This window comes from Balaenoptera acutorostrata, chromosome 4 (assembly GCF_949987535.1).
Source record: "Balaenoptera acutorostrata chromosome 4, mBalAcu1.1, whole genome shotgun sequence".
In the NCBI taxonomy this organism is placed as follows: Eukaryota; Metazoa; Chordata; class Mammalia; order Artiodactyla; family Balaenopteridae; genus Balaenoptera; species Balaenoptera acutorostrata.
The window spans coordinates 113023638-113049585 of NC_080067.1; the positions used below are offsets into that span (position 1 = coordinate 113023638).

At 34.5% G+C, this 25948-nt stretch overlaps 1 protein-coding gene across 1 annotated transcript in view; it reads right to left on the reverse strand.

The window, feature by feature from the left end:
• CADM2 (cell adhesion molecule 2) overlaps positions 1-25948 on the reverse strand; it is a 307663-nt gene that overhangs the window by 233943 nt on the left and 47772 nt on the right. The window contains exon 2 of the mRNA XM_007164098.2: positions 4100-4249. Within this exon, the coding sequence (XP_007164160.2) occupies positions 4100-4249 (150 nt within the window). The remainder of the gene's footprint in view (positions 1-4099; positions 4250-25948) is intronic.

Here is a 25948-nt window from a genome sequence, read left to right on the forward strand (position 1 = left end):
GCCAAATACCACACAGCATTCATGTGGTGTTTCAGTGAACTCGACTCCCTACTCTCCCTGCCTCCCTATACCCACTCTATCCCAAGTGTTTACCTACTATTTATAACAGATACGGTAAAATTTGTGTAAAAAGAAAGAGAAGAGGGCCATAACAAGTGGCTACATTTGCTCTAGGTCCCCCTCTGACCCATAAGAACCCGTAAATTTTCCTCTTGATTTTTATTTTCTATTTAGATTTGCAGTTTCGTAAGTGTTATAGAAAAAGTCTTCATACAAAAACTATGCAGAAATGAAATGGGAGTTGTAATTGAATATCTACTTCATAGGTTAATGATTTCTGGTTTTCAGGTGCAAAGTAGAGAAATTGTTAAAAATGCAATTCTGATCCAAAGACTAGAACATCTGATTTGGTGGGATATTGATGAGCCCCTTTTATTTCTCTGCCAGTTGGTGTCAGAAGCAGAATTATAAGTCAGATCTGACTCCCTGTCTCTAGGCTACAATGTCGCCATTAAATCTGTGAAATTTAAACAGTACAATTTCATTTATTGAATATTTGATACATTTTAATGATGACTTGGGGTTTTCTCCGTTGGAAAATGCATATTCTACAGCCAAGGCTGGAATTGGACAAGGTCTATTTTGGCATCTAAAGAGTGAGTCATCATCTAGAACTGTGCTTTCCAAAATAGTAACCACACATGGCTTTTGAGTACTTGAAATACGGCTAGTATGACTAAAAAACCAAATTTTTAATTATTTTAAAATTAACTTAAGTATCCACACATGACTGCTGGCTACAGAACTGTTCTGCAGATATAGCACATTGCCATCGTCACAGCAAGTCCTATTGGGCAGTGCTGACTATAATGTATCCCTCTGTCTTACTGTATATACACCTTCAACAGTTTGAAAATAACTGCTGCTCTTTAACTAAAAGGCAGCTGCCAAGATCAAAGGCAGAGGCCACTTGGGTTATATTTAAAGTGACCTGGTGCCCGGACACCTTTGTTCTCAGGGGCATTCTAGTTAAAACTAACATAGGCCAACCTGGATTCCAATCCCTTCATTACCAGTCATTCGCTGAACATCTGCGGACAAATTTTCCTTGAGTGTTTGACTCGCTATTTCTCCAGTTGTAAATGGGGAAAGCTACTGATCGCATTAGATGTGCTCAAGGTAGCAAAAGCCTGAATTCACTGCCCTCCTCTTTATTTCACCTGAATAAAAAATATTACAATATTAGCTTCACTTTAGCCGATTACCCCCAGACACCTATCTCCCTTGTGAAGAAATTCCTGAATATTCACGTTTAACCTCCTTGAGAGAAATTCCTAGGAAAAGGGGTTCCGCTTAAGTCTCCTTTAGCTGATCATCAACTGCCCACTCACAGCATGCTTTTGTTTCGCTAATAATTCCAAGTACACAACAAAGGCTTTTCCAGTTCTAGTTAAACCAATGGGCCACCATCCTGAGATACTTGTTCAGCCCTTACAGCCAGAACCCTCAGAGACCTGGGTCTCCAGAGAGCATGAAAGGCTACTCAGAATGCCTTTTGGGACTCCTAGTGGCAGCAGTAATATCAATGAGAAGCAGCTGTTTTGTTGTTCTGGCTAGCTCGCTCCCTCCCTCCCTCCCTCCTTCCTTGCTTCTCATTACTCTATGTCGGTACAAAAATTAAAGTTCAGGGGCACAGAACTCTGGTGAGAACTGACCTGCTAAACCCAAAGCTTCTCAGCCTCAGCTGTATTTTACAATCATTTGAGATGCAATTAAAACACTGTGATACTGCATATGCCTCAAAGATTCTGTTTGGAAAGCTCCTGAGAACAACTGGCAACATAATCTGAGGTAGAAATAAGAACAGAGCCATGGATAAAGCTGTTAACAGTAGCAGCCACCTGTAGAAGCTGGTGCAATCAGTGACACAGACAACCCTTCCGTTTTCTCTATTGTTCTCCTGAGCAGTTGTCACTTGCTCAACACGTAAGGGTTACTCTAGTGACGTTAACTCACACTTAGCCTCTGCACTTAGGCTCTGGCACAATTTAGCACGTTTGTTTGCTCGAGATAAGCCTTAGGATTGTGGAGGGCTAGGCAGGTAAATGCAGACAAGAAGGCAGTATGGGGAAAATTGTGATATGAAATCTTTAAAATAAAATGCTTTTATTTTCAAATAAAATACTAGATTTGCAAAGAATTTGTTTCCAGAAAGCCCCTCTTTTCTGAAGGATAATCATGGTGAGAAAAACCCATCATGTTATATCTGGGATATTTAGCAATATCCCTGTATCTTTACACTGCTACAAAATACTAGATACATCTAATCATATGAATTGTTGAAGCATGCATTTGCTTTATTTCATTTTTTCTTTCCTTATTGCCTTAACAGGTTAGAGTTATGTTGCAAAAAGCTAGTCTGTGTGTGTGTGTGTTTGTGTGTGTATAGTATAACAGGTTTCTATTTTTGATATTAGACTTTTTCTAATTCTATTGTGGTTCTAATCATCAGTTGCAACAGAATAACGAAAAGTATTGAATAAAGAAACCTTTCATAAATGGCAAACTAACATGTTTGTTCCTTCACAAGTCCCTGGTTTGGTTCCTTGTGATGTAGTGGAAGGGATCCTTGACAGTGATGTCCCTCAAATGCAAGGGTTTGAAAATAAAAGCATTTTTTTTTAAAGATTTCATATCTCGATTTTCCCATACTGCCTTTTTGTCTGCATTTACCTGCCTAGCCCTCCTCAATCCTAAGGCTTATCTCAAGCAAACAAACGTGCTAAATTGTGCCAGAGCCTAAGTGCAGAAGCTTAGCGTGAGTTAGCATGACTAGAGTAACCTGTACGTGTTGTGCAAGTGACAACTGCTCAGGAGAACAATAGAGAAAACGAAAGGGTTGTCTGTGTCACTGATTGCACCAGCTTCTACAGGTGGCTGCTACTGTTAACAGCTTTATCCATGGCTCTGTTCTTATTTCTACCTCAGATTACGTTGCCAGTTGTTCTCAGGAGCTTTCCAAACAGAATCTTTGAGGCATATGCAGTATCACAGTGTTTTAATTGCATCGCAAATGATTGTAAAATACAGCTGAGGTTGAGAAGCTTTGGGTTTAGCAAGTCAGTTCTCACCAGAGTTCTGTATCCCTGAGCTTTAATTTTTGTACCGACATAGAGTAATGAGAAGGAAGGAAGGAAGCGAAGGAGGGAGGGAGGGAGGGAGCTAGCCAGAACAACAAATGCTAGCATTCCTAACTCTCTGTCATAGTTAAGTTTATGTGTCAACTAATTAGGCCACAGAATTAAGACCATGCTGAATAGCTATTATACAGATATTTATATCCTATATAATTTAAACTTATCTAAAGCAACAGCTCCATATTTTCACTACCGTTTATGAACTCATTTTCTCGCAGTGTTTATAACAATGGATGACGGCTTAGAAATTCAGTATACATTTTTAGTTGTTTGCTTGAATTATATAACATAAATTGCCTTAGTTCTCTAAAAATGTTTAATCAAAATCTACCATCCAATTAGCAAGCCCAGTTAATCACTGAAGTCCAACTCAACTTGTAAATACAGCTTCTCACTTAATTTCAGTTTATTTTGGAAACATGGAGTAACTTAAACTTATTATTGGAATCATTTCTATAATTCTTACTTTTAAACTGAATTCATGAGAAAGCACAGAACTTGCCAAAATCATAAAGTATCTTCTAAATATTTTAACTAAGATTAATAAAAATAACATCCTATTGCCAGGAGTGAGTGAGGGAAAAAATATTCAATCTATACGAAAGGCATCTACAAGAAAACAAAATCATGTGGTATCTTGAGAGAAGATAATTGTTAAGAGAAGGCATAAAACTATTTTTGAAACAGAATTAGAACTGTTTATTTTATTAAAAAGTTGACATAGGTTATCTTTAGTGTTTATGACTTGCAAACTAAAGTATTTAATATTTAACATGTTTAAATACAAGCAGCAGCAGTTTGGTAATCAAAAGGAATAATTTGAATCATCTCAGAAAAATAAATTCATTATAATTAGGATATTTTAGAATATGATTAAAACATTTAAAAGAAAATGTATTCACCTTTCTTGTCATCAAAGTACAGAGTCTGTTGAGCTGGATTTGACCACTGGAGGGAGGTGTTATCATTTTGATCAACCCTGCAGGTCAAAATTGCAGTTCCGCCTTCAACAACTGTTACGTTCTGTGTGAGTGGAAACTGTCCTTGGCTGCCTAAAAGGGGATTAAAGAAAAGATTGATTAAAAGAAAGTTCTAAAATGATTAACTTCCCAAGAGTTATATGGACTTAACTCCTCATTCCAAGTAAAATTTAAACCAACCGAGATACCATTAGGATTCCTTTACATTCCCTCACATGCTCCAGAAAAGCTTCTTCTCCTCCTAGGCACACATGAAGATTTATATTTAAATTGTAACATGATTATCATTAATTTCCCTTGGCCTTGCATTAATTATATGGTGCTAGACCTGGTTATCCTTGAAGATAATAATTTTGGATGAACTGAACTCTTTAAAAGCAGCAGAAGAAACAGGTAAAATAGTTTCCTTGTAGCTTTTATAATCCTGAATAAAGCCTATAAAATATGGATACTAGAACTTTAGATTCAATTTCTGATAGAAGAAATAAAAAAAGAATCCTATTTCACCAGGGTTTCTTGTAGACGTAGCTGTTTTTAGAAATACAAAATGTGCTGGAGAAAACAATGTAAGTATTCTTCAAAAAGTGTTCATCTTATAGAATATCCATCAAAATCTTAAAGTGATTACTCTAGCCCAGGAGATAGAGACAATATTCTTTTTTGTTCCTTTCTGTAGTTTCCTGATGTTTTTTCCAATGAATATATATTTCTTTTATAATCAAGGAAAAATGTATCTGTAAATGACCATTGTCAATTTGGATATCACTAGAATGTAATCAATTCTATCTTCCTAAGTGTTATACTAATTTATTAAAGTAATAATTCATGTAATAACATTACTTAGTAAAAGCACTTCTAATAGTTAAAACAAAATTCTTGCACACAGAAACATAATACGTAAATTTCACTGCAGCAAGATGATCTGGAGATGAACCCTGCCAAGTCTGGTTACAGTTATCAACATGGGTAAAAAAATGACTTTCTAAAGCCAGGTTAAAATACTATTATGGGAGCAAGGTAGTTTATTAAGTCAAGGATAATTTACATATGCAAGAACATTATGATAACTTAATCACACCCATGAAATATATTTTCCTTTTCTTCTTTAGTTTTGTAATGATTCTGTCATTACTACAAGCACCACCTGAGGTTATGCTGGAGCTATTGGCATAAAGAATCTTATTACCAAGAAGCCCGTTGATTGGCACCATAAGAGAGAGAAGAGCCTGAAGGGGAAAGTTTCTTTCCAGACCTAAATGACACAAGCACAGAGGTTCATGACCACGTTATATAATTAAGCCTATCAAGTATAAAAATCTGCTATCAGTAGCTTTGTCTCCTCAATACCAACCTCTTAGAGTCACTATGGCAACTCCCCAGGATATCTCCCTGTAATCTTTAGGGTGGAGTTTTTAAATTGAGGTTAGGCAATGTCTGGAATAAACTCTTTGATAGTTGACTTGAAAGTCAACGGGAGCCAGAATGGGATGTGTTTTGCCTTCAGCTCAGAGGTGACCTCTAGCAGGGAAACATGGAGAACTATCAATCTTGTGAAGTGAGGTGAGGTGAAAAACCACATCAGAGAAAACATGAGCTAAAACAGAAAGAAGGAGTAATTACCAAAGATATCAGATTAGCAGCTCATAAATATGAAGCTCAGAATGTTTTTAAGATACTTTGCTTAGGTGCCCAGTTATTGACATAATGCATAAACTGAGCAATCTAGGGGAGCAGGGGATCCTTTAAGTAATAAAAAGCACATAACTGCTAATAAATACACATAGTTCATCCCAGATGACAATTTGACTATCAACTGGTACATAAATAATACTGTCTGCTTCTTTAAAGTGGAAAAAGAGCAGTGATGCTTGCAACAATTTCATCCACTACATTTGCAAAATAATTTTCAAAACATCCCCATAAGAAAATATTATCCTTCTCATTTCGCAGATGGGTAAACTGACACTGAGTGGTTAAGTGACTTTTCCATGGTGAGACAGAGTCAATGAACCAGTTGGAGTTTGTTCTGAAATTTCAACATTTTATTCTTATTTTTCCACAAAGGCTGCTGGGTCATATCACTATTTGTTTAAATGTGAATTAGAAAACAATGAAAGGGGGAAAAAAAAAAAAAGAGTACTCTTTCAAAAATGAAACTTTGAATTCATATCTAGCTGAACTATGTCCTCATAAATTTCAATTATAACATTAAAATCAAATAAGAGAAGATATCAATGTTAACTGCCCTTAAATATCTTATCCTATTTAGAACTTACATTTGATCATTTCTGTCTTTCTTTATTGGCCTATAGAAGAAACTAATATTTGTTACGGTGTTCTACATTCCAGGAACTCTACAGACACTAGCACACCTAGACTTTGTCCTTCCAGGTAGGCGATTAGGACAGCTTCCCTCCATTTTCTCCCCACATGGATTCTGACTTCAGTTCCCTGGGACCTTGCAGCCTAAAATCCCTGCAGTCAAATAATTTAGTTTTTCCCAATAAAGAACAAACTCATATGGAGAATTTACTAATCCTGAATACCCTTAGGATATGTGGTTTCCAAAATCAATTCAAAAGCCAGTGTTGTAGGCAGTCAAACTTCTTCTCAAAGCTTTGAACTGCCTTTTACTTCTGGTTTTAACCTGGAGACAGCATCAAGTGAGCTTCTACTTTTCTCTTTTAACTCCTCCTGGCTCAAAGTTGACAGGTTGTCATTTAATTCAATCTCAGAGAGTCTTTCTAAAGACATTACTAATTTTTCCAATTAGAAAAATTAGTATGTTACAAAGTTAAGGATTCATCCTCAATGTATTCATCAAAAAAGTATTTTGGGGGCCCTACTACATGCCTTGCCTTGTATGAATCAACATCTGAAAGATGCACAGAGGAAGAGAAACTTGCTAAGGAGTTTCTACAAAATAATCAGAAACTAGGATAGAGTATGATGGCAGCAAGGGAGAAGGCAGTCTAGGTGTGGTATAGTATCCATCTTGTTACCATCAACAAGAATTTCTAAAATGCATTGATCATATCATTGAGGCTTATTAAATTTTTAATTTTTATTTTTTTGAGGTTCTTAGTCTTTTAATTTTTTTAAATTTTTTTTTAGTTTTTTAACATCTTTATTGGAGTATAATTGCTTTACAATGGTGTGTTGGTTTCTGCTTTATAACAAAGTGAATCAGCTGTACATATACATATATCCCCATATCTCCTCCCTCTTGTGTCTCCCTCCCACCCTCCCTACCTCACCCCTTTAGGTGGTCACAAAGCACCAAGCTGATCTCCCTGTGCTATGTGGCTGCCTCCCACTAGCTATCTGTTTTACATTTGGTAGTGTATATATGTCCATGCCACTCTCCCACTTCATCCCAGCTTACCCTTCCCCCTCCCCGTGTCCTCAAGTCCATTCTCTACGTCTGTGTCTTTATACCTGTCCTGCCCCTAATTCTTCAGAACCATTTTTTTTTTTTTTTTAGATTCCATATATATGTGTTAGCATATGGTATTTGTTTTTCTCTTTCTGACTTACTTCATTCTGTATGACAGACTCTAGGTCCATCCACCTCACTATAACTCAATTTCGTTTCTTCTTATGGCTGAGTAATATTCCATTGTATATATGTGCCACATCTTCTTTATCCATTCATCTGTTGATGGACATCTAGGTTGCTTCCATGTCCTGGCTATTGTAAATAGAGCTACAATGAACATTGTGGTAAATGACTCTTTTTGAATTATGGTTTTCTCAGGGTACATGCCCAGTAGTGGGATTGCTGGGTCATATGGTAGCTCTCTTTTTAGTATTTTAAGGAACCTCCATACTGTTCTCCATAGTGTCTGTATCAATTTACATTCCCACCAACAGTGCAAGAGGGTTCCCTTTTCTCCACACCCTCTCCAGCATTTACTGTTTGTAGATTTTTTGATGATGGCCATTCCGACTGGTGTGAGGTGATACCCCATTGTAGTTCTGATTTGCATTTCTCTAATGATTAGTGATGTTGAGCATCCTTTCATGTGTTTGTTGGAAATCTGTATATCTTCTTTGGAGAAATGTCTATTTAGGTCTCTGCCCATTTTTGGATTGGGTTGTTTGTTTTTGTGATATTGAGCTGCATGAGCTGCTTGTACATTTTAGAGATTAATCTTTTGTCAGTTGCTTCATTTGCAAATATTTTCTCCCATTCTGAGGGTTGCCTTTTCATCTTGTTTATGGTTTCCTTTGCTGTGTAAAAGATTTTAAGTTTCATTAGGTTCCATTTGTTTATTTTTGTTTTTATTTCCACTTGTCTAGGAGGTGGGTCAAAAAGGATCTTGCTGTGATTTACGTCACAGAGTGTTCTTCCTATGTTTTCCTCTAAGAGTTCTCTAGTGTCTGGCCTTAACATTTTGGTCTTTAATCCATTTTGAGTTTATTTTTGTGTATGGTCTTAGGGAGTGTTCTAATTTCATTCTTTTACATGTAGCTGTCCAGTTTTCCCAGCACCACTTATTGAAGAGGCTGTCTTTTTTCTATTGTATATTCTTGCCTCCTTTATACAAAATAAGGTGACCATATGTGCGTGGGTTTATCTCTGGGCTTTCTATCCTGTTCCATTGATCTATATTTCTGTTTTTCTGCCAGTACCATACTGTCTTGATTGCTGTAGCTTTGTAGTATAGTCTGAAGTCTGGAAGCCTGATTCTTCCAGCTCCGTTTTTCTTTCTCAAGATTGCTTTGGCTATTTGGGGTCTTTTGTGTTTCCATACAAATTGTGAAATTTTTTGTTCTTGTTCTGTGAAAAATGCCATTGCCAGCTTAATAGGGATTGCATTGAATCTGTAGTTTGCTTTGGGTAGTATAGTCATTTTCACAATGTTGATTCTTCCAATCCAAGAACATGGTATACCTCTCCATCTGTTTGTATCATCTTTAGTTTCTTTCATCAGTGTCTTATAGTTTTCTGCATACAGGTCTTTTGTCCCCTTAGGTAGGTTTATTCCTAGGTATTTTATTCTTTTTGTTGCAATTTTAAAAAGATCCTTCCTCTGGCTAAGCTCACCACCATCCCGTGTTTCAGAGGAGTCATTTTTTTTCAAACAAGTTTATGATGAGACTTAAAGGAAACACAACTTCCAATTTGGAATTGTAGAAGCTGGCTATTTTTCCAGGCAACCTATGGCCATCATTTTCCTCCTCCTTTCCTTGTATTTATTTCTTTTTATTTTTTGCATAAATATCAATCCCCCTTACTTGTTTCTAAACTAATTAAGGGTCAGGCAACTAGGGCATCTTACTTACCTTAGAATTAGCTACATAGCTTAACATTCTGTACTGTGATTAGAGCATTAGGCACTTACTGTACAAAACAAAAGCATCCCTTGGAGGAATTGCCGGCATTTGTAGGGGAATTTGTGACAACAGAATGATTAAAGTAACTCAAGTCTGCTGCATTTGTTCATGGTCAAAACGGAGGAGCAGAAGGAGAGACTAATTCCTCAATGAGAAAAAAAATATGGAAAAATTAAATAATAAAAGCCTTATCAGTATCATGTCTTAAAACATTTTTTGTAAAGTTCTGCTTAAAAATCTTAAGGGCTGTACATAAGATATAACAGATGGTGATCTAGAACAGACATATCGAATACCATTGTCAGCTCCCAAAATGGGACACAAAAAGACAGACTGTGATAAATGTATGCTCCACAAGGGGAAAAAGAACCATAGAAAACACTATTTTTGAATATTAAGTATAATAATATATACTATATACCAAATATAATATAATACCGAAGCCCTCTTAGGTAGATAGACCTCTGAGATGGAAAATATTTTATCTTCTTTTCATATTTCCCTTGCATCCAATTTCCCTTGCATCAACATCCATTTTAATAGTGCCCTTCTGTGTTATCGCCTCCCTCAACCATCACTAAGCCAGTGGTGAATATATGAAAAATACAGCAAATCTTCACTGAGTATTCACAATATGCTAGGCACTATTCGAAGTGCATTTCCATTATCAATGATTTAATCTTCATGCCAACCTTGTCATCATCTCAACCTGGAAGACAGGGAACTGATGCAAAGAAACATTCAACGATGTGCCCAGAGTCACATGGCTAGAAAGTGTGGCAGCCAGGTATTCAACTTTTGCCCTCAGTCTTCAAACCTCACATGTGTAACCATAGAGTCACTTTGAAAATAAAGTGAGCTTAATTCTGACTCAGTGGCTGTTATAAAAGAAAAATATAGTTTGGAGTCAAACACTCCTAAGATGCATTTAGACCATTTATATCTATTTTTAAATAAGCAAAGGAACATTTGAAATTCAAGTAAAAGCAGTGATATGCTAGAGCCAACTGACACTAGCTCAACTGGTGAGAGAGTCAACTGACTGCAGGTCTTCTCCTTTTATGCTCAGTGATGACATAACTTGGTAGCTTGAAACTCGGAGTATTTTCACCGTGGTAATTGGCTTACAACACAAGTCAATGTTTTCCTACAGAGCCAGTGGTTAAACGTTTACAGAACACCACTGAAAAAGCCACTCTCAATGTTTTTTGAGGGGGCTGTTACATACATTTTTAGAATAAAGTTGTTTTGTTGTTGTTGTTATTGTTTTTTCTGAAAAACCAATAAACTCTCTCCAATGCAGTATACTTCTGCTTTTGAAGTTCTTTTTCTTCATAGTGTGAGTCTCTTCTTTAATTGTTTTTTTTTCCTTTTTCCTCATATCACTTTCCAACAGTCTTTTTCCCCTCCCTCCCACCATTCTCCCAATAAAATGAGCTCCCTTTTTCTCTGCTCCTAGACAGTAATCTTGAAATGCTAGGTTTTTAAAAATTTTCTTTTTAATTTTTATTTTATATTGGAGTATAGTTGATTTACAATGTTGTGTTAGTTTCAGGTGTACAGCAAAGTGATTTAGTTATACATATACATACATCTATTTTTTTTCAGATTCTTTTCCCATATAGGTTATTACAGAGAACTGAGTAGAGTTCTCTGCACTATGTAATAAGTCTCTGTTGATTATCTATTTTATATATAGTAGTGTGTATATGTTAATCCCAACCTCCTAATTTATCCCTCTCCCCATTGAACTGCTAGCTTTTCTTAGGCTGCTGAATTTACTCCTCTCTAACTAGCATCATTGGTTGAAAACCATTTAGGTCACTTTCAGTAATTATATGTAAATAATTTGCTAATTGACTGCTGTGAAAGACACTTTAATGAAGAATGATTGGTCAATATTTTGAAAAGATAGCTCTCCTGACCCTGTCTTTAAATAGTTGCCATTATTTCTTCAATGTTTCCACCTGTCATACACTTAGGAAAAGATTGGTTCAAACTTGGCTTTGTCTAGATCAGCAATTACCAAGTTCAAAATCAAGTGAACTGAAACTTGACTCCTGTTGACCTCAGTTCAGAGTTGTCTTTCCCTCACACGTTTCTTGCATGTCTTCCTGTCTGACCTCCAAGAACCGAGCACACTGTCACACAGAACACAAAGAGGCAAATTCTAAGATTATGGCCACCTCACCCTTGGTGGCAGGCCGTGATGTGGCATTAGCATAGAGAAGCAACAAGCCTAACAGTGAAGGGAGATATTTGAAGCCAGCAGTATTGCTGACAGAGAGCAGACAGGGGAAGATGCATGCTTGAACACTGATCCCAAAGCATGGCTCTGCTGCCATAAATGGTTTTATTCAAGCTTTGCTATCTCCTGAATGGATAATGAGTGAAAGTAATGGTTTTCTCCATCTCTTTTCCTGTGCTAAAGATTAAATGTGGGCCACAACAGTGGATCAGTGCACACTGTGCATGAGTGCTTACTTACTAAGAGCAATAATCACCTGAGATATATCTAGACAGACAGGCAGAGGTTGAGGCTCTGCACATCTGAGAGGGAGTTAACAGTGAGTGATTTTTCAGGGTAAATGATCAAATTTTGTGGGTTATTTGACAGGAACTAAGGACCTCATTATTTTTCCTTCCTGAAAATGAGCAAAACTTTCTCAGAGGAAGAACCAGATTTAAAAACAATGAATGGGAACAAGTAAGAACAAGATGTGAAGAGAATTTAAGATGCAGTGTTTCAATAAAAAAGTGTAAACTCCTCATGACATAAAAAATGTCACATATTTTGAGCTTTCCTTTTGGAATATATTTATACATGGCAAAAACTGTCAACTCAGTCTACAAAATTATTTAATTCAACAGAGGTATTGGCACCTGTATCAAATGGCATACATAATGTTTTGCTTTGTTTTAAAATATTTTTGTGTTTGCTCAAGAACCCTATTTTAAATGTAAAATACTGGTCTCATGTTAAGGTTCTCTTATTTTGGTTATAAAAAACCCAAATGCCAGATAGATTAGTAGACACAAAATAGGTTAAAGATTCTTAAATATAAACCTCAACAAGAAATGACAGAAATAGGTAACTCATTTTTAAATGAAATACAAAGATAGTCTACTATTATTTAGGGTCTTCCCTTCTACTATTCTCAGCTTTGTGCTTCTCTCTCTCTCTCTCTCTCTCTCTCTCTCTCTCTCTCTCTCTCTCTCTCATCCTCTCTCTCTCATCTGTTCTATCATCTGGTTCGGGGCATTTACACAAAGAACCTGCATTTTAGAAAGTTCAAGATCATTCTTGTTGCTTAAATTAAAGTCTAAAAATATATCTAAATGCTCACACAGCATGCTATTACTTCCACTAAATTACTGAAGGCATTCTAAACAAATAACCTTCTAATGTGAAAGTTGTGGCTCAGTAGTTGTATGGACTGAAACACACATTGCATACTAAAGCCTATTGGTTTGAAAAGCACAAATGTCATTAATGGAGGCTTATAATTCTCAAGAGAACTATGATGAATGCTCTATCATGTGAGAAGGGAAATTAGAGGAAAAATTAAGACTGATAACTAAGTGCAAAATATTTCCACTTTTGGAATGCCCCTGTGTTCTTTCAAACACTTAAAATTCTCCAGTCATTTTTTCCTTTTATTCCAACTTTTAGGTTTGTCTGAAAAACTTTAAGTATTCTGTTTTCCTAGGCTACCACATACAATTTATTTTTCTTTGATTCTACTCCATCCTCTCAGATTCAGCTCGCCTTACAGAGTACAACACCTGCTATCCACCTTCTGTGCCACCCCTCTGCCCAGCCACTATAGAACATGGCCATCAGTCTGGTGCTGCTTGCCAGTTTCCATAGAGACAGGAAGTACTTTGGAGACCTGTGTTCCACTGCAACTGCCAGACCAATGCAGGGAAGAAACAAAGCTGGCGGGCTGTGGGTCTTGCAAGGCCAGGAAAGGTTGGAAGGGCTTTTTCATCCTGATACCAAAGTGTAACAATGCCAAATTGGAAGCTTCAGCAGTTACAATCCTGTAGACTAGATCCTGTGTTCACTATGGCCATTGTGAGTGACCCATTCTGCTCCCAACTCCTGGGGCAGAAACTCTTGGGTACCCAAAGGCTGGTCCTAGTCTTTTGCTGGCTTCTGGTCCATGACAAAAGGCTCTTTCAGATTTACAGTGGCTCCCACAGCTCCTGAGCAAAGAATCGTAATTCTCCTGTAGAAATTTCACCTCTCTTTCTCTTTTCCAGAATATGATAACATTTTCCTGGAAACACATAGCAGACTAGGGAATTTATGAGATAACCACTGGATTATTCCCAATTGACCTACACAGTAACTGTCAGTAGGTGATCCAGTTAACTACGTAATATTATACCAAAACTAGTCACCATTTGTTGTGTCTATGATAGTATTTATAATTAGCGTTATTTCTTGATTATCAGGATCAGGACTGGCCCTACAGAAATTTGCAATACAGGTGAAATGTAACATTTCATATGTGCCTTCCTTTGCATTTCAAAAATGTTTTTGTGTGATTGTATACCTCAGCCTTTTGTATTATAAATATTCCCAGCACATTCTTTCTACATAAAGTAGGTTTCTCCAATTTCTTCCATTAATTTTATATTGCTAAGCCATATCACAAAATGTGTTTTCTCTACATTACAAAATTCTAAGCTGCAGGGAATATTTATAAAATCCTGGGAAACATTGTTTTATGGCTGCTTTATGTTCTTTCTTAGTGGTTATATTGCTTTATCATGTTTTAAAACATTATCTGATTAAGAAAATATTCCCAACATTGTTTTAACCTGTATCTGTACAAATTCAGTTCTTTATATTCTTAGCTTGTTTTTCTGCTTATTACCCTGCCAAAATGCATAATAAACAAAAGTTGTTTACATACCATGGACCTAGTGAACTAGATTAAATATAAACCTGTCTAGCTTTACGGCCAAAATAGATTTTTATTTTAAAAAATTAAAATATATTTTGTTTTCATTAATTTATCTATATTTAATTCATTCCCTAACATGTTTTTTTTCTCAAAAATTTAAACAATAATTTCTTGAATGAGCACATACAATTTTTCAAGGAAAAAGTGAATTCGATGAATAGTTCATGTTTATATTCACAAGGATTCTTTTCTTCCTATACAAAAAAGATCTTCAAGTTTGTGATGTGGAAGAATAAAAAGCAAAGGAAATAATTTTTAAATGAAAAGGAAACTCTATGTCTTGCAAGGCAATATAAACGAATAATAGGGTTTTAAAATTATTTCTGTAACATTAAAACAGGCTTACATAGTAATTATGTGTGCATTAAGTCATTTTATCTTTCCAGAATACTGTTTTCAGGGTGAATGAGCAAGACCTAGAACTGACCAGCTTTACTTGCTAACTGATAAACATTTGAGAGGCAGCCTTCCAGAGAAAAGAAATTTATGACCACAATCACAGTCTGGTTCACAGTGAAACTCAATCACGTAACTAAATTCTAAATTGAGATGTCAACCTGGAGGAAATATTCTGGAAAGGAACACACAGATGGCAGGACTCTTCTGAAGACAGGGTGAGGAATATAGTGCTGAGCATACAATAATCAATCTTCTGGAGACCAAAAAAAAAAAAAAAAAAAAAAAAGTGGACTGAGTGGGACATAACTGTTTAAAATTGAAATCCCTGGGAAAAATTTCAATCTGATACTAAAAAGGGGGAAATTAATGCATATATTCTTGTTTTATTCAGTAGGTCTTAGAAGGTTGATATATTTAAAACAGCAAAAATATTGCATTATAGTACATCTTAAAATATTTTATAATCTCAAGGAAAATTAATATTCCTAGTAACATTTCTAGGAACAAGTTAAATGGAATAAAAAGTTAGAAAATAAAGTATCATTAAATCTTAATTTCAAATATACAACTGTTTCAAATATACAAATATAACTAGCAAAATAAGGTAAAGATAGTGAGAAGTTATAAATTGAGAAAATATTAAGACTTCATCTGGTTTTCATGCTAGTTTTCCTTAATTCAAATGAAAAAAAATTATACCAACTCTTAATTGTTGCTTAATATATTGTTGCTAGTTAATGATTTGACTTACATGCAGTAGATATATTTTGGTAACATCTTTCTTTTGGATTATAACACATCTATGCACACAATGCATGCATAAAATTATATTGACCATTCCAAGTTGCCTATATATTAATATTCTTTTCATGTATTATTCTCTGCAGAAAATTTAAATAATTGCATTGGTGTACTGAATAGAGATATTCATATAAAAGAGTGACACAGATGTCTGTTTGGATTATAACTCTGGATTATGGGATGTAATAAGGAATTTTGAGATGACACTGATGTAAGATACAGGTAAGAAAAAATGTGATATCAAACACATGTCACTTAATCATGTATAATCAGTTCACATTAGGCATATGAACTATAAATATTGTTAAACAGAAAAAAACACAGGCCCAAAATGTCATGACTTGTGCTAAAGCCCAGGATACCAAACCTAGATTTAATACCTAACCTAATTGCAGTTTTGACCTTCAGAAACGTAGCCTTAATCAACCAGTCTGAAATTTTCCAGTCAGCACCAATGAGGTAATCTGTCACGTTGGCCCTCTCCATCCTGCCACTCCCCAAAAGAAGAAGAGGTGATCTGCAGGTTAAAAATCATGCAGTTCCCCTTGCCCCCAAAAGAAGACGGCCTAGCCTAAGAATAATCCTTTCATAAGTTTTGCTAATAGCTTTCTTGCCCCACCCTTCTTCCTATAAAAACTTTCTATTTTGTACTACCCCCTTAGAGTGTCATTCTTATTGATAGATGGAATGCTGCCCCATTCATGAATTGCCTAATAAAGCCAGTGAGATCTTCAAATTTACTCAAACATCGTTTACTAACATTATAAACATATACAATGTTGATGCTTTCTGAAACCTATCTTTCCATTTGTAATGGATTTTGCCTATGAAAGATACTTCCATGACATTAATTTATTCAACAAATATATGTTTTGTGCCTAGAATGTGCTTCACAAAGTAGCTGCTGGGGATACAACTGTGAACAAGGTAGACATGATGTAAAGTTCTATCTTTAGAACTTACAGCCTAAAGACAGGCAGAAAAACAACACAAATACATAAAGGAAAAAAGGTGTTGCTATTTCAGCTGAAAACCAAATAGGGAGAAAAAATCAGGCGTTTAAAAAGTGATAGAGGATGAGAATGTTTGAGAGGGAACCAGTATTTCAAAAAGTAAGTTAGCTGATGTAAAGGTCCTGAGCCAGAGGCAGGAAAAAGGTTGGCTATTGAAGGAGCTGGGAAATGAAACAAACAAAAAATACAGTGAGTTTGGAGCATGAGGAGAAACAGATGAGATAACCCAAGATGAGGTAGAAAAGAAGGTTAAGGCAAATCATGCAGGGTTTTTTATATCATAATAAGGAGCTGACATCTATTCTACATGCAATAGCATTGAAGGAAGCCATTGAAGGAAGTGCCATGACTCAATATACATTCTCAGAAGATACACTTTTTCTGCTACTTAATCATTATCCTTAATTCAAAGATTTTTAATCTCAGAGATAAATCCCTGTAAAAGTTGTGTTTACAATCAAGAACCTTACTGAGAAATTGTCAAAGAATCCATGAAATCATGGGGATTTATTGTAAAGGTAACCAACCTCTTGGCATTTTTTATTCTACACTGTAAATAACCTTCTAGTAAATGAAAACCCATATTTTACTGACTTGAGCTTATACTAAAACAAGATTGTTACCCATATTTCCATATAACCCCTACTCTTTGATAGACAGTTTATCCCTTACTTCCACACTAAAATGTCATTGCCTTGAGAAGTTTCTTTAATTAATAATGGAGGACTTCCATTTTGCTTTTAAAACTGCAATAGCTATCTGGGAGAAAGGAAAGTATTGCTGGTAAACTATCTATGGATGTAAATATTATGCTTAAAACATTTTTCTTTGTTTCAAAGATATATTTCCCTGAGTGGATAGCAATACTATGCTATCAAATAAATAATGAGTTCCTGAAAGGCAACAAAAGTGAGGTAACAAAACATTTGAGTTTTTCTCCTGTATAAGACTGCATTTTATAAGCTTTATAAAATAATTCATCTGACTAATATAGAAGTAAGTGTTTTCTTTTCCAATAACTGAAATTTTATGCCCAAGGTAACCATTGCTATATAAACCTGAGACATGTTGAAAATCCTTGATAGCAGAGGTAGAAACACAGCACTTTTCATTCTCTAATGAGCATAAGATATTCCCTGGGACATAGTGGATACATATTTTTGAACACATGAACAGTGTGTTCAAAATGATGTCACCTTAATTATTTAAGTGTTGATCAATATGCAGTAACTTATGAATCAACTTGGAATATTCCCTAAGGAACAAGCTCCCTTTTGAAAGTAAAATGTAATAACAGTGGTTAATAGGGTGTGTTTTTCACTGTTTGATCATTTCTGAATGCACAAAGATTTCATTAATGTTGATTTCACCCATCTTGTCCATGTTTACATGCTTTGATGTTCAAGTCCTTTGTAAGTGCTACATTATATCTAGGGGAACATTGCCCTATGACAGCAAGTGGAAACTGCTGTGGGAAAACATTAAAATGAAACTTGATACTTTGTATAGATTTGTACAGATAACTCAGCTCAAAGAATTACATTTTTGATTAGGCAGAGAAGGAATTAATACCATCTTCTCATATCCTTTTGGGTTGGTGGTTACTACACTTTTAATCTGTTAATTTGAAAACTATAATAAATTAAACTGTGTTTAGTGGAAATTATTAAAATTAAACTTCAATAAAATAAATTGAGATGGAATTTTAAAATATCTCATCTAACTCCTCAAGTTTGAACAATGTTCTGGAGAGATGGTTGCAAAATGATAACTGGAAATATATATATCCATAGCAAAACCAATGGTCTCTTCGCTACAGTGTTGGAAAGAAAGGGTTTACAGATGGTTCTTGGTCTCTTCTCTAGTCTCAGGAAATCCTAAAAAGTTGACTCTCGGTTGAATCATCTTTTCTGTTGAAGGAATTCATGGGTGTAAACTGGATCTAAAATAAATGAGTTGCTATGTACTGGACTAAGCACCTGCATTTCACTGTCAAGGTTATTTATTGAATAATGAATTATCGGTATTGATTAGATGACCTTGTATCAGAGAATGGGAACTGACGACATAATCCTGAGAAGGCTGTGTGACTAACAAGGCATAAAAGCTGAATGGATTCCAGAGCTGGAGGCTTCTCTGAGATGAGGGAGCGGATACCAACTCAGTCTAGTCTTGGGTAAGGAGTGACTGTGCACATTCAGAAGCATTTCAGGGAGTCACAAAGCCTCTGCTAGTTCTTGGCATCCCTGTATCCCTATCTTGTGACCTTCGGGTAAACTTGATGTTGAATAAAGCTTCTTGAGTCTCATGGGCATTATCATAATATATGAAACCAAGAATTATGCTGCTGTTCTAGCAAAGTGGGCATTGCAACCATAACATCAGATTAACAAAAAACAACATTTATGCATAGCCTATCTGCAGAAATAAAGGCTCTTCCAATAAGAGCAGTCACATTATTCATGCTCAAAACTATTCCTAGTTGTCTTATGTCCTTTCTATATCAGATTGGAGCTAAATAGATTATGACATATTTCAGGAGTTCTATATACAATTTATGCAACAACAGATTTTCATTTCAAAATCCTAGTCTTATATGCTTTGATAGATATGAAACCAAAGATGTGTGCTACAATAGATAGATGGATAGATTTAGAGATGCAGCTTTTTCTTTATATATATATATATATATATATATATATATATATATATATATATATATAAAACATGCTATATTTATAAATGATATATATTATACTGATATATATTATTCATAATAGCTGATTCATCTCATTGCTCAAGTTTAAATATCTATTGAGTGTTATGTTTTCAAAAATTTTAATAAATCATTGGACTTAACAATAATTTATCAAAAATTTTCAAACGTAGGACACTGCATTTGAAACATGAGGACACAGACTCAAAGGGCAATTGTAAAAAGTTCCAAGGGGTTGGGGTATTGGCAGCAACATGGGAATAAGTGTAGACTTTTAAATGCAACTACTTTCAAAATGGCAAGTATATGTGTATGTGTGTTAAAATTAATAATTACATTTAATAACAATTCACTAAATTCACTTTTGGAACTATAATCCCAATTCTCATTATTGGAATCATTGACCAGCTAATCTTAAAGTTACCTATACAGATGACCTTATGAAAGAAAGAGTAATACATGCTTTTTCCAACAAACTTTTTCTCACTGACAACAGCAACAGCCAACTCCTCCAGTTTAACGGTCAAATCTCTCTAAGTTCTAAATGCATGGAATCCATCATTACTCAAAATGATCTAATTAATGATAAAGTGATCCAATAAACTGCTATTTGTTAAAATTTGAATTTCATTACTACTAAACTCATAATTTATAATGCCATGATAGTTACTTTAAAAAACATAAAGCTTGTTTAATGAGGGAATTCTGACATGTAATGCACTTCCTTATTCTTTCTTGATTAAGCTTGTGTAGCTCCAGGGCGCAGGAAATATCGACTCATATGGCAGGGTTGATAAGCATCAAACTCTCCCTGCTGACTTGGGCCAGCAAGCTGCTAGTGAATTCAGCAGATGTTTCTACTATCTGGGCCAATGGAAACCTTATGGACCTTTTTTCTTTCATCGCCTCCCAGGAGCAAATGTTAACACAGCAGAAATTTGGATGCATGCCAAATAGGAAGCAGAAGGGTTGGTGAGAAAGTAGGGTACACTCTTATCCGTAAACAGCGGTCCATCAGTGCTTTGAATTGATGATTAAGCCATTTTAATGGCTTATTTTTGTGCATTTGCTATTTCATTTAACCAAACCCCTATAAACCCTTCTAATCTTACATAACAGCATTTACCCTAAACATATAAATCTAATTTTTGAGTATGCTAGTTGCTTCAAGATACAAACCAAAAAAAAAAAAAAAAAAAGAATCTGAATATATAAAGTAGGAAAATTGTTGATTTCTAATAATATTTTCTTATATAAATGGAAAAAAAACTCCTAATTGTAGCTGAAGTTTACTAGACTTAATTTACATTTTGTTGATGTCACATTAAGAATAGCGATAACAGGCCCAGTTTCGATAAAAAATTCTCAAGAAAAACTAATTAAAGGGTTAAGTTTAGCACTGTTTATTGGGCATCATTCTTATTCAGTTGAATTTTAAACATACTTTCTGAAGAACGCAATTTGATTAAATTCATGTAGCTGTTCCTCATCTCTCCCTCCATCTCCCCACACTCAATTACACTGACCCCGTGGAGCGCCCATCAATTTCGTATGATTTAGATTTTTACCACACATATTCAAATTCTGTATTTTAGAATCCTACATTGCCTCTACACAAGTTTCCTCCTCTAACCAGCACACTAATTTAAAGAGAGAGAACATTTTATAAAAGAGGTGGAGTGTATTTCTTAGACTCTAAAACTATATATTTCCTCAATTTATTTTAACACATCAGGATATATTTCCTGCTGACAAAGGGATAAAAAGTTACAAAAGAAATCTGAATAGAGAAATAACTTATGTTGGTTAATTTTCATTTATTCTAACATTGTTTACTGAATACCTACTATGAGTAAGGCACATTAAATGCAAGTAAAAAGAAATAGCTAAGTGCATAAGCACACAACTTAGTTAATTGATGGTTGTTGTTTCAATAAGGTCAGCATTAACAACGTCCTATAATATTCATACATTCAATCAACTCCTAAAGCTGTACTGAGAGGCTGCTCAGCAGAAACCTTGTTTTAAACTGTTTCCATGATTACTTTAGAAAGGGCATGTAGTTTTGAGCAAAGTAGCAAAGTTTAAGTAGCTAAAAAAATGTTGGCAGTATTTTTAAATGCTTCCTGTCATAGCACTTATGATAGGTGTGATTTAAAAAGACACTCATATAAGTTTCCAATGCCAAACATCTAACAGTTTTTCCCTCTTGTATTCTAATGGTCAGAAACTTAATTTTAAATTCCTTTAAGGATTTTGTGGGTATTACTTAGCTTTGTGAATGAGAATAGAAATTCTGGTCCAGAAAGCTGACAAACATGGCCATGAGACAGAGACACTATAGAGATTTAATTTCCTATCGAAGTGTTCTTTGCAAGCTGTGCAAACAGTCTTTGGTTAAACAAGGAATCAAATGATGGAGATTTTACATCTCAGTGAAACAGCCACAGACACAAGTTCTGGTTTTTATTATGAAAAAAACCCCAAAACCCTCAACAAATAGACTATCTTTTCATTCTCTATATTATCTTTTAGAAGGAAGACTACAAAAAACTTTCAGAGGCTCAGAATTTATTAGATAACAAATAAAATAGAAGAATTAACAATAGGCTCATACCTGCATCATATAAGGCAGTCAGAAATACTGTGTGTTATGAAAGAGACAGTGGAATACAGAATGTAAAGAGGGAGAGAGGCATTTAAATCCATATTCCAAAATGAACAAATCATTCTACTTCTAATTATTGGGGTTTAATAATTCTAACATATATTTATAATCACAAATATGTAACTTCATAAAATATTCAATCATTTCAGTATTAAAATAATTTGAGGTTTAAAACTAGCAGCACAACTTAAAGACCTATTAGATGAAGGACAATATGAAAAAAAAAAAAAATTGAGAAAGACCCTGGCTCTCCAGAAAGATGATAGAATAGATGGTGGTGCCACTAAATAAGATTTAGTTACAAAAGGGAAAGTTAGTGTATCTGTTAAATTTTTCTGTTTAGGAAATCACCCCAAAACATAGTGGCTTATATCAACAATCATTTTTGTAGTTCACGTATGAAGTGACAATTTGTACAGGGCTCCACCGGGCACTTCCGATTTAAGCTGTGCTCCCTAATGCATCTATAGTTGCCAGTCATCTGCTTTTGGGGGCTATAATTCTGGCGGAAGACTGGCTGTCAGCAGGGGTGACAGGTGATGACTGGGCTTGATTTCATGCCTCTTGGGTCCCAAGAGTAGAGCAAGCACTTTTCCAGTCTCTTCTCACTTTAACTTTGCTACTGTCCCATTGGCCTAAACAAGTCACAGGGTCAAGCCAAGGGTCAATGTAGAGAGACTGCCCAAGTGCACAGATACAGGGTAACTTGAACAAAATAGCAGCTATTGAAAGAGGAGACTAAAGTAGTTGATTATAAAAGAAAGAGTGATACATCCCAAGGCAAGAAAAAAATGTAAGAATTACAGAGATTTTTATACCTCAAATGTTGCAGGAAAATCAAGTTTATAAAAGATCAGACACTTGTCCACGGGGACTGACCACCAATATGTCTTAGGGGCTTTGCTATGGAGAGACTAATTTAAAAAATACAAAGAGAAAGCAGAATGCAGTATTTTAGGAAGCGAATGAGAGGTGATCAAATGAAGATATTAAGTGTAACCAACACTTTTTAAAAACTTGACAATAAAGAGATTTCACAAAAGCTGAAAAAGGGTATAGAGCTTGAGAGAGATTTTTGTTATTTTACTGTTTACTTTTTCATACAACTTAGTAGCATTAATGCTGTATAAACTTCAATGTGACTCAGTTGACTTCTGTCTGTTCTATAGACAATTATTTCCCAAATGTTTGCTTGGATACACCAGACAGATTGAGAAGAGTGAGAGGAATCAGCACCAGTGTTCTCCTAGTTCAGGAAAGGTACCACAAAATAGGTGCTATATGTTATGTCAGTAGCATTATTGTTCCGTGTCCAGTCCGAACAGTCCTCTTTCCAATGAACATGTTGGATTGTCGGTCACACTGTTATTTTTTCTGAGAGCATTAACAGAACTTAAATTAAAATAAAAATACGAACTATTATGAGAGTAAATAAGAACACTTACACCTCACCTAACATTGCAAATCTCTCTTAAATAATCTTCGTCTTTATTTTGAAAGTATTATTCATTCTTAAGTGCTGTGAAAGCCCATGAAATATTTCCTTTCTTCTTTATAGTATATTGGTAAAAAGCTATTGGTCCATTAGATGTTACTTAGTCTTTTACATCTTTACCAGTCTAATCATTGTTAACCTGACCTTGTACTAATTCCTTTCATTCTTAGGATAAATGAATAGTTAAGGAAATCTAACAGAAAACATAAGGAAATGCAGTTTCTCATTGATTAATAATTCTAACACATGTAAAACTTCTATCTGATTTTCTTTACACATATGATAGGAACATGCAATCCTATGTATGCAAGTACAAAGTATGCATATTAAAATGAGATAGGATGTAACACTGGTGAGTTTATCCACTTTGATTTCAAAGTTTGCTGCACAAAGATTGTTCATCATTTCTGCATGATCCAGACTGGCTTCTATTGCTGCTCTGAATTGGGACATTTTAAAAGCTATTCTACAAATTGGATTGCCTATAAGTTAGATAATTTGAGATAAAATTCTTAGTGAACAGTGAGTTTAGACACATACTAAATAACATAAATTGTAGGAAGACACTTCGTAAATTGAATTTCACCTTAAATCAGTCATATTGAAATGAGAAACGGTAAGAAGATACAAGGAATGGCACAGGAAAATGGGCAAATGTGAGAGAAGAGCCAACCGTGAAAACATGAGTTTAAAACATAGCAAATATGCTCCACGCAACTGGATATGTTGAAATGTCATGAGAAGAATGTCATAAAAATTTATTTATGAAAATGATAATGCTGAAATACAAAATGAAAAATTTGCATAAGTAGATGAAAGAGAATGAAATATATGCATATTTATGTACATTTTGGAAATATAATAAGCAATGAATTTGAGATGGTTTAAAAGGAAACATGAATAAATAATGTATAACCTGATTTATACCAGAGGAACAAATAAACAGGAATGAATTAAATTGTGATTCAAAGACCATATCAAATCAAGTCAGATTATTTAGCAGAACTTTTAGGCATAGCAGAGATATAGCCTGTTTTTCAAATACTTACCATACAACTAAAGTTATATGTGATTCATATTTCCCTTTCAATATGGAAATCTTTGGTTAAATAGATAAAATCAGTATGAATGGAAAGTAAAAACAATTACCAGTGAGTCTCTTTATTTAAGATATTAGAAATCAAATATTTTGTTAAAAATAATTTACCATTTTTGTTGAAATAGTATTTCTCTAATGCACAAAAATATAGTTCCTTATAATTAAAGAGCAGAAATAATATAAAGGTGTATATTATTGTCATCAGCAATATAAATAAAGATAAGTAATATGTCTACAAGTAAACAGCTAGGGAATGACAAGATGTAAATTTCAAACTAGGTTTTTTATTAGATAATTTTCTGTTCAACTCTCCACTCAAAACCAATTTATTCAGTGTCCAGTGTATGCCAAACATTATGACAGGCATGAAGTTTTAAAATATTAAAAATGAAAATGATTTGAGTTTAATAGTGTACATGAGTTTGAAACATCTAAGTAGAGGTATTTAATAAAAGAGCATTTGTTCTCACTTTTTCTGTGGCTCTCTTTCTCTCTCTATTGTATTCTAAAGTTTGCAATGTCCCTATTTTCAATTCTTATATTAAGTGGCTACCAAGTCTTTTTATCATAAAAAAAGTTGAAGATGTATTTTTCTATCAACGCATTTAATTTTTTTCAATATAGGAAGACTACAGTAAACCTAGAGCGATTCTTTTTCCAGTTAAAAATGTTTACTAATTTTTAATTAAATAAAAACTTGTAATTTTATTTTACTTGGATAAAATAATGAATGCATAATTATTATTTTACTATGAAAAGTTCTCATGTATTTTCATTACACGCCAAAATGGAATTCATAGATTTTTTTAAGAAATTGCTGAAATTTAAGCAACTGGCTTGTATATTGATATGTGCATTAAAGTAATTTTCTAGATCAGTGAACTCATGTTAGAAATGGTTGCCTGTACTAAAATTACATTTCTTCTTTTGCTCTAAAAATCCTTTAATAAAAATCTTCTACTTTTTAAATAACTGAATTATTTTAAAGGTAATTTAGTACCTAATAACATGTAGACATGAATGGATTTATCTGAATAGCAACTGTGTGTTGGAGCATGGTTTTCTCATAAATGAGAGCATAATTCGTTTTGCATGCCAGTGAGTAAGTTTAAGTTTATTGTTTCAGATTGTATATAACTGAAATAAGGGAAGATCAACTTCTAGTAATCTTGTAATACACAAATTCACCTAGTATAGCACTGAATCCATGTTATAGAGCTGAATTTGGAGGAACCAAAAATATCTAAGAGCTAAAGAAGAGAAG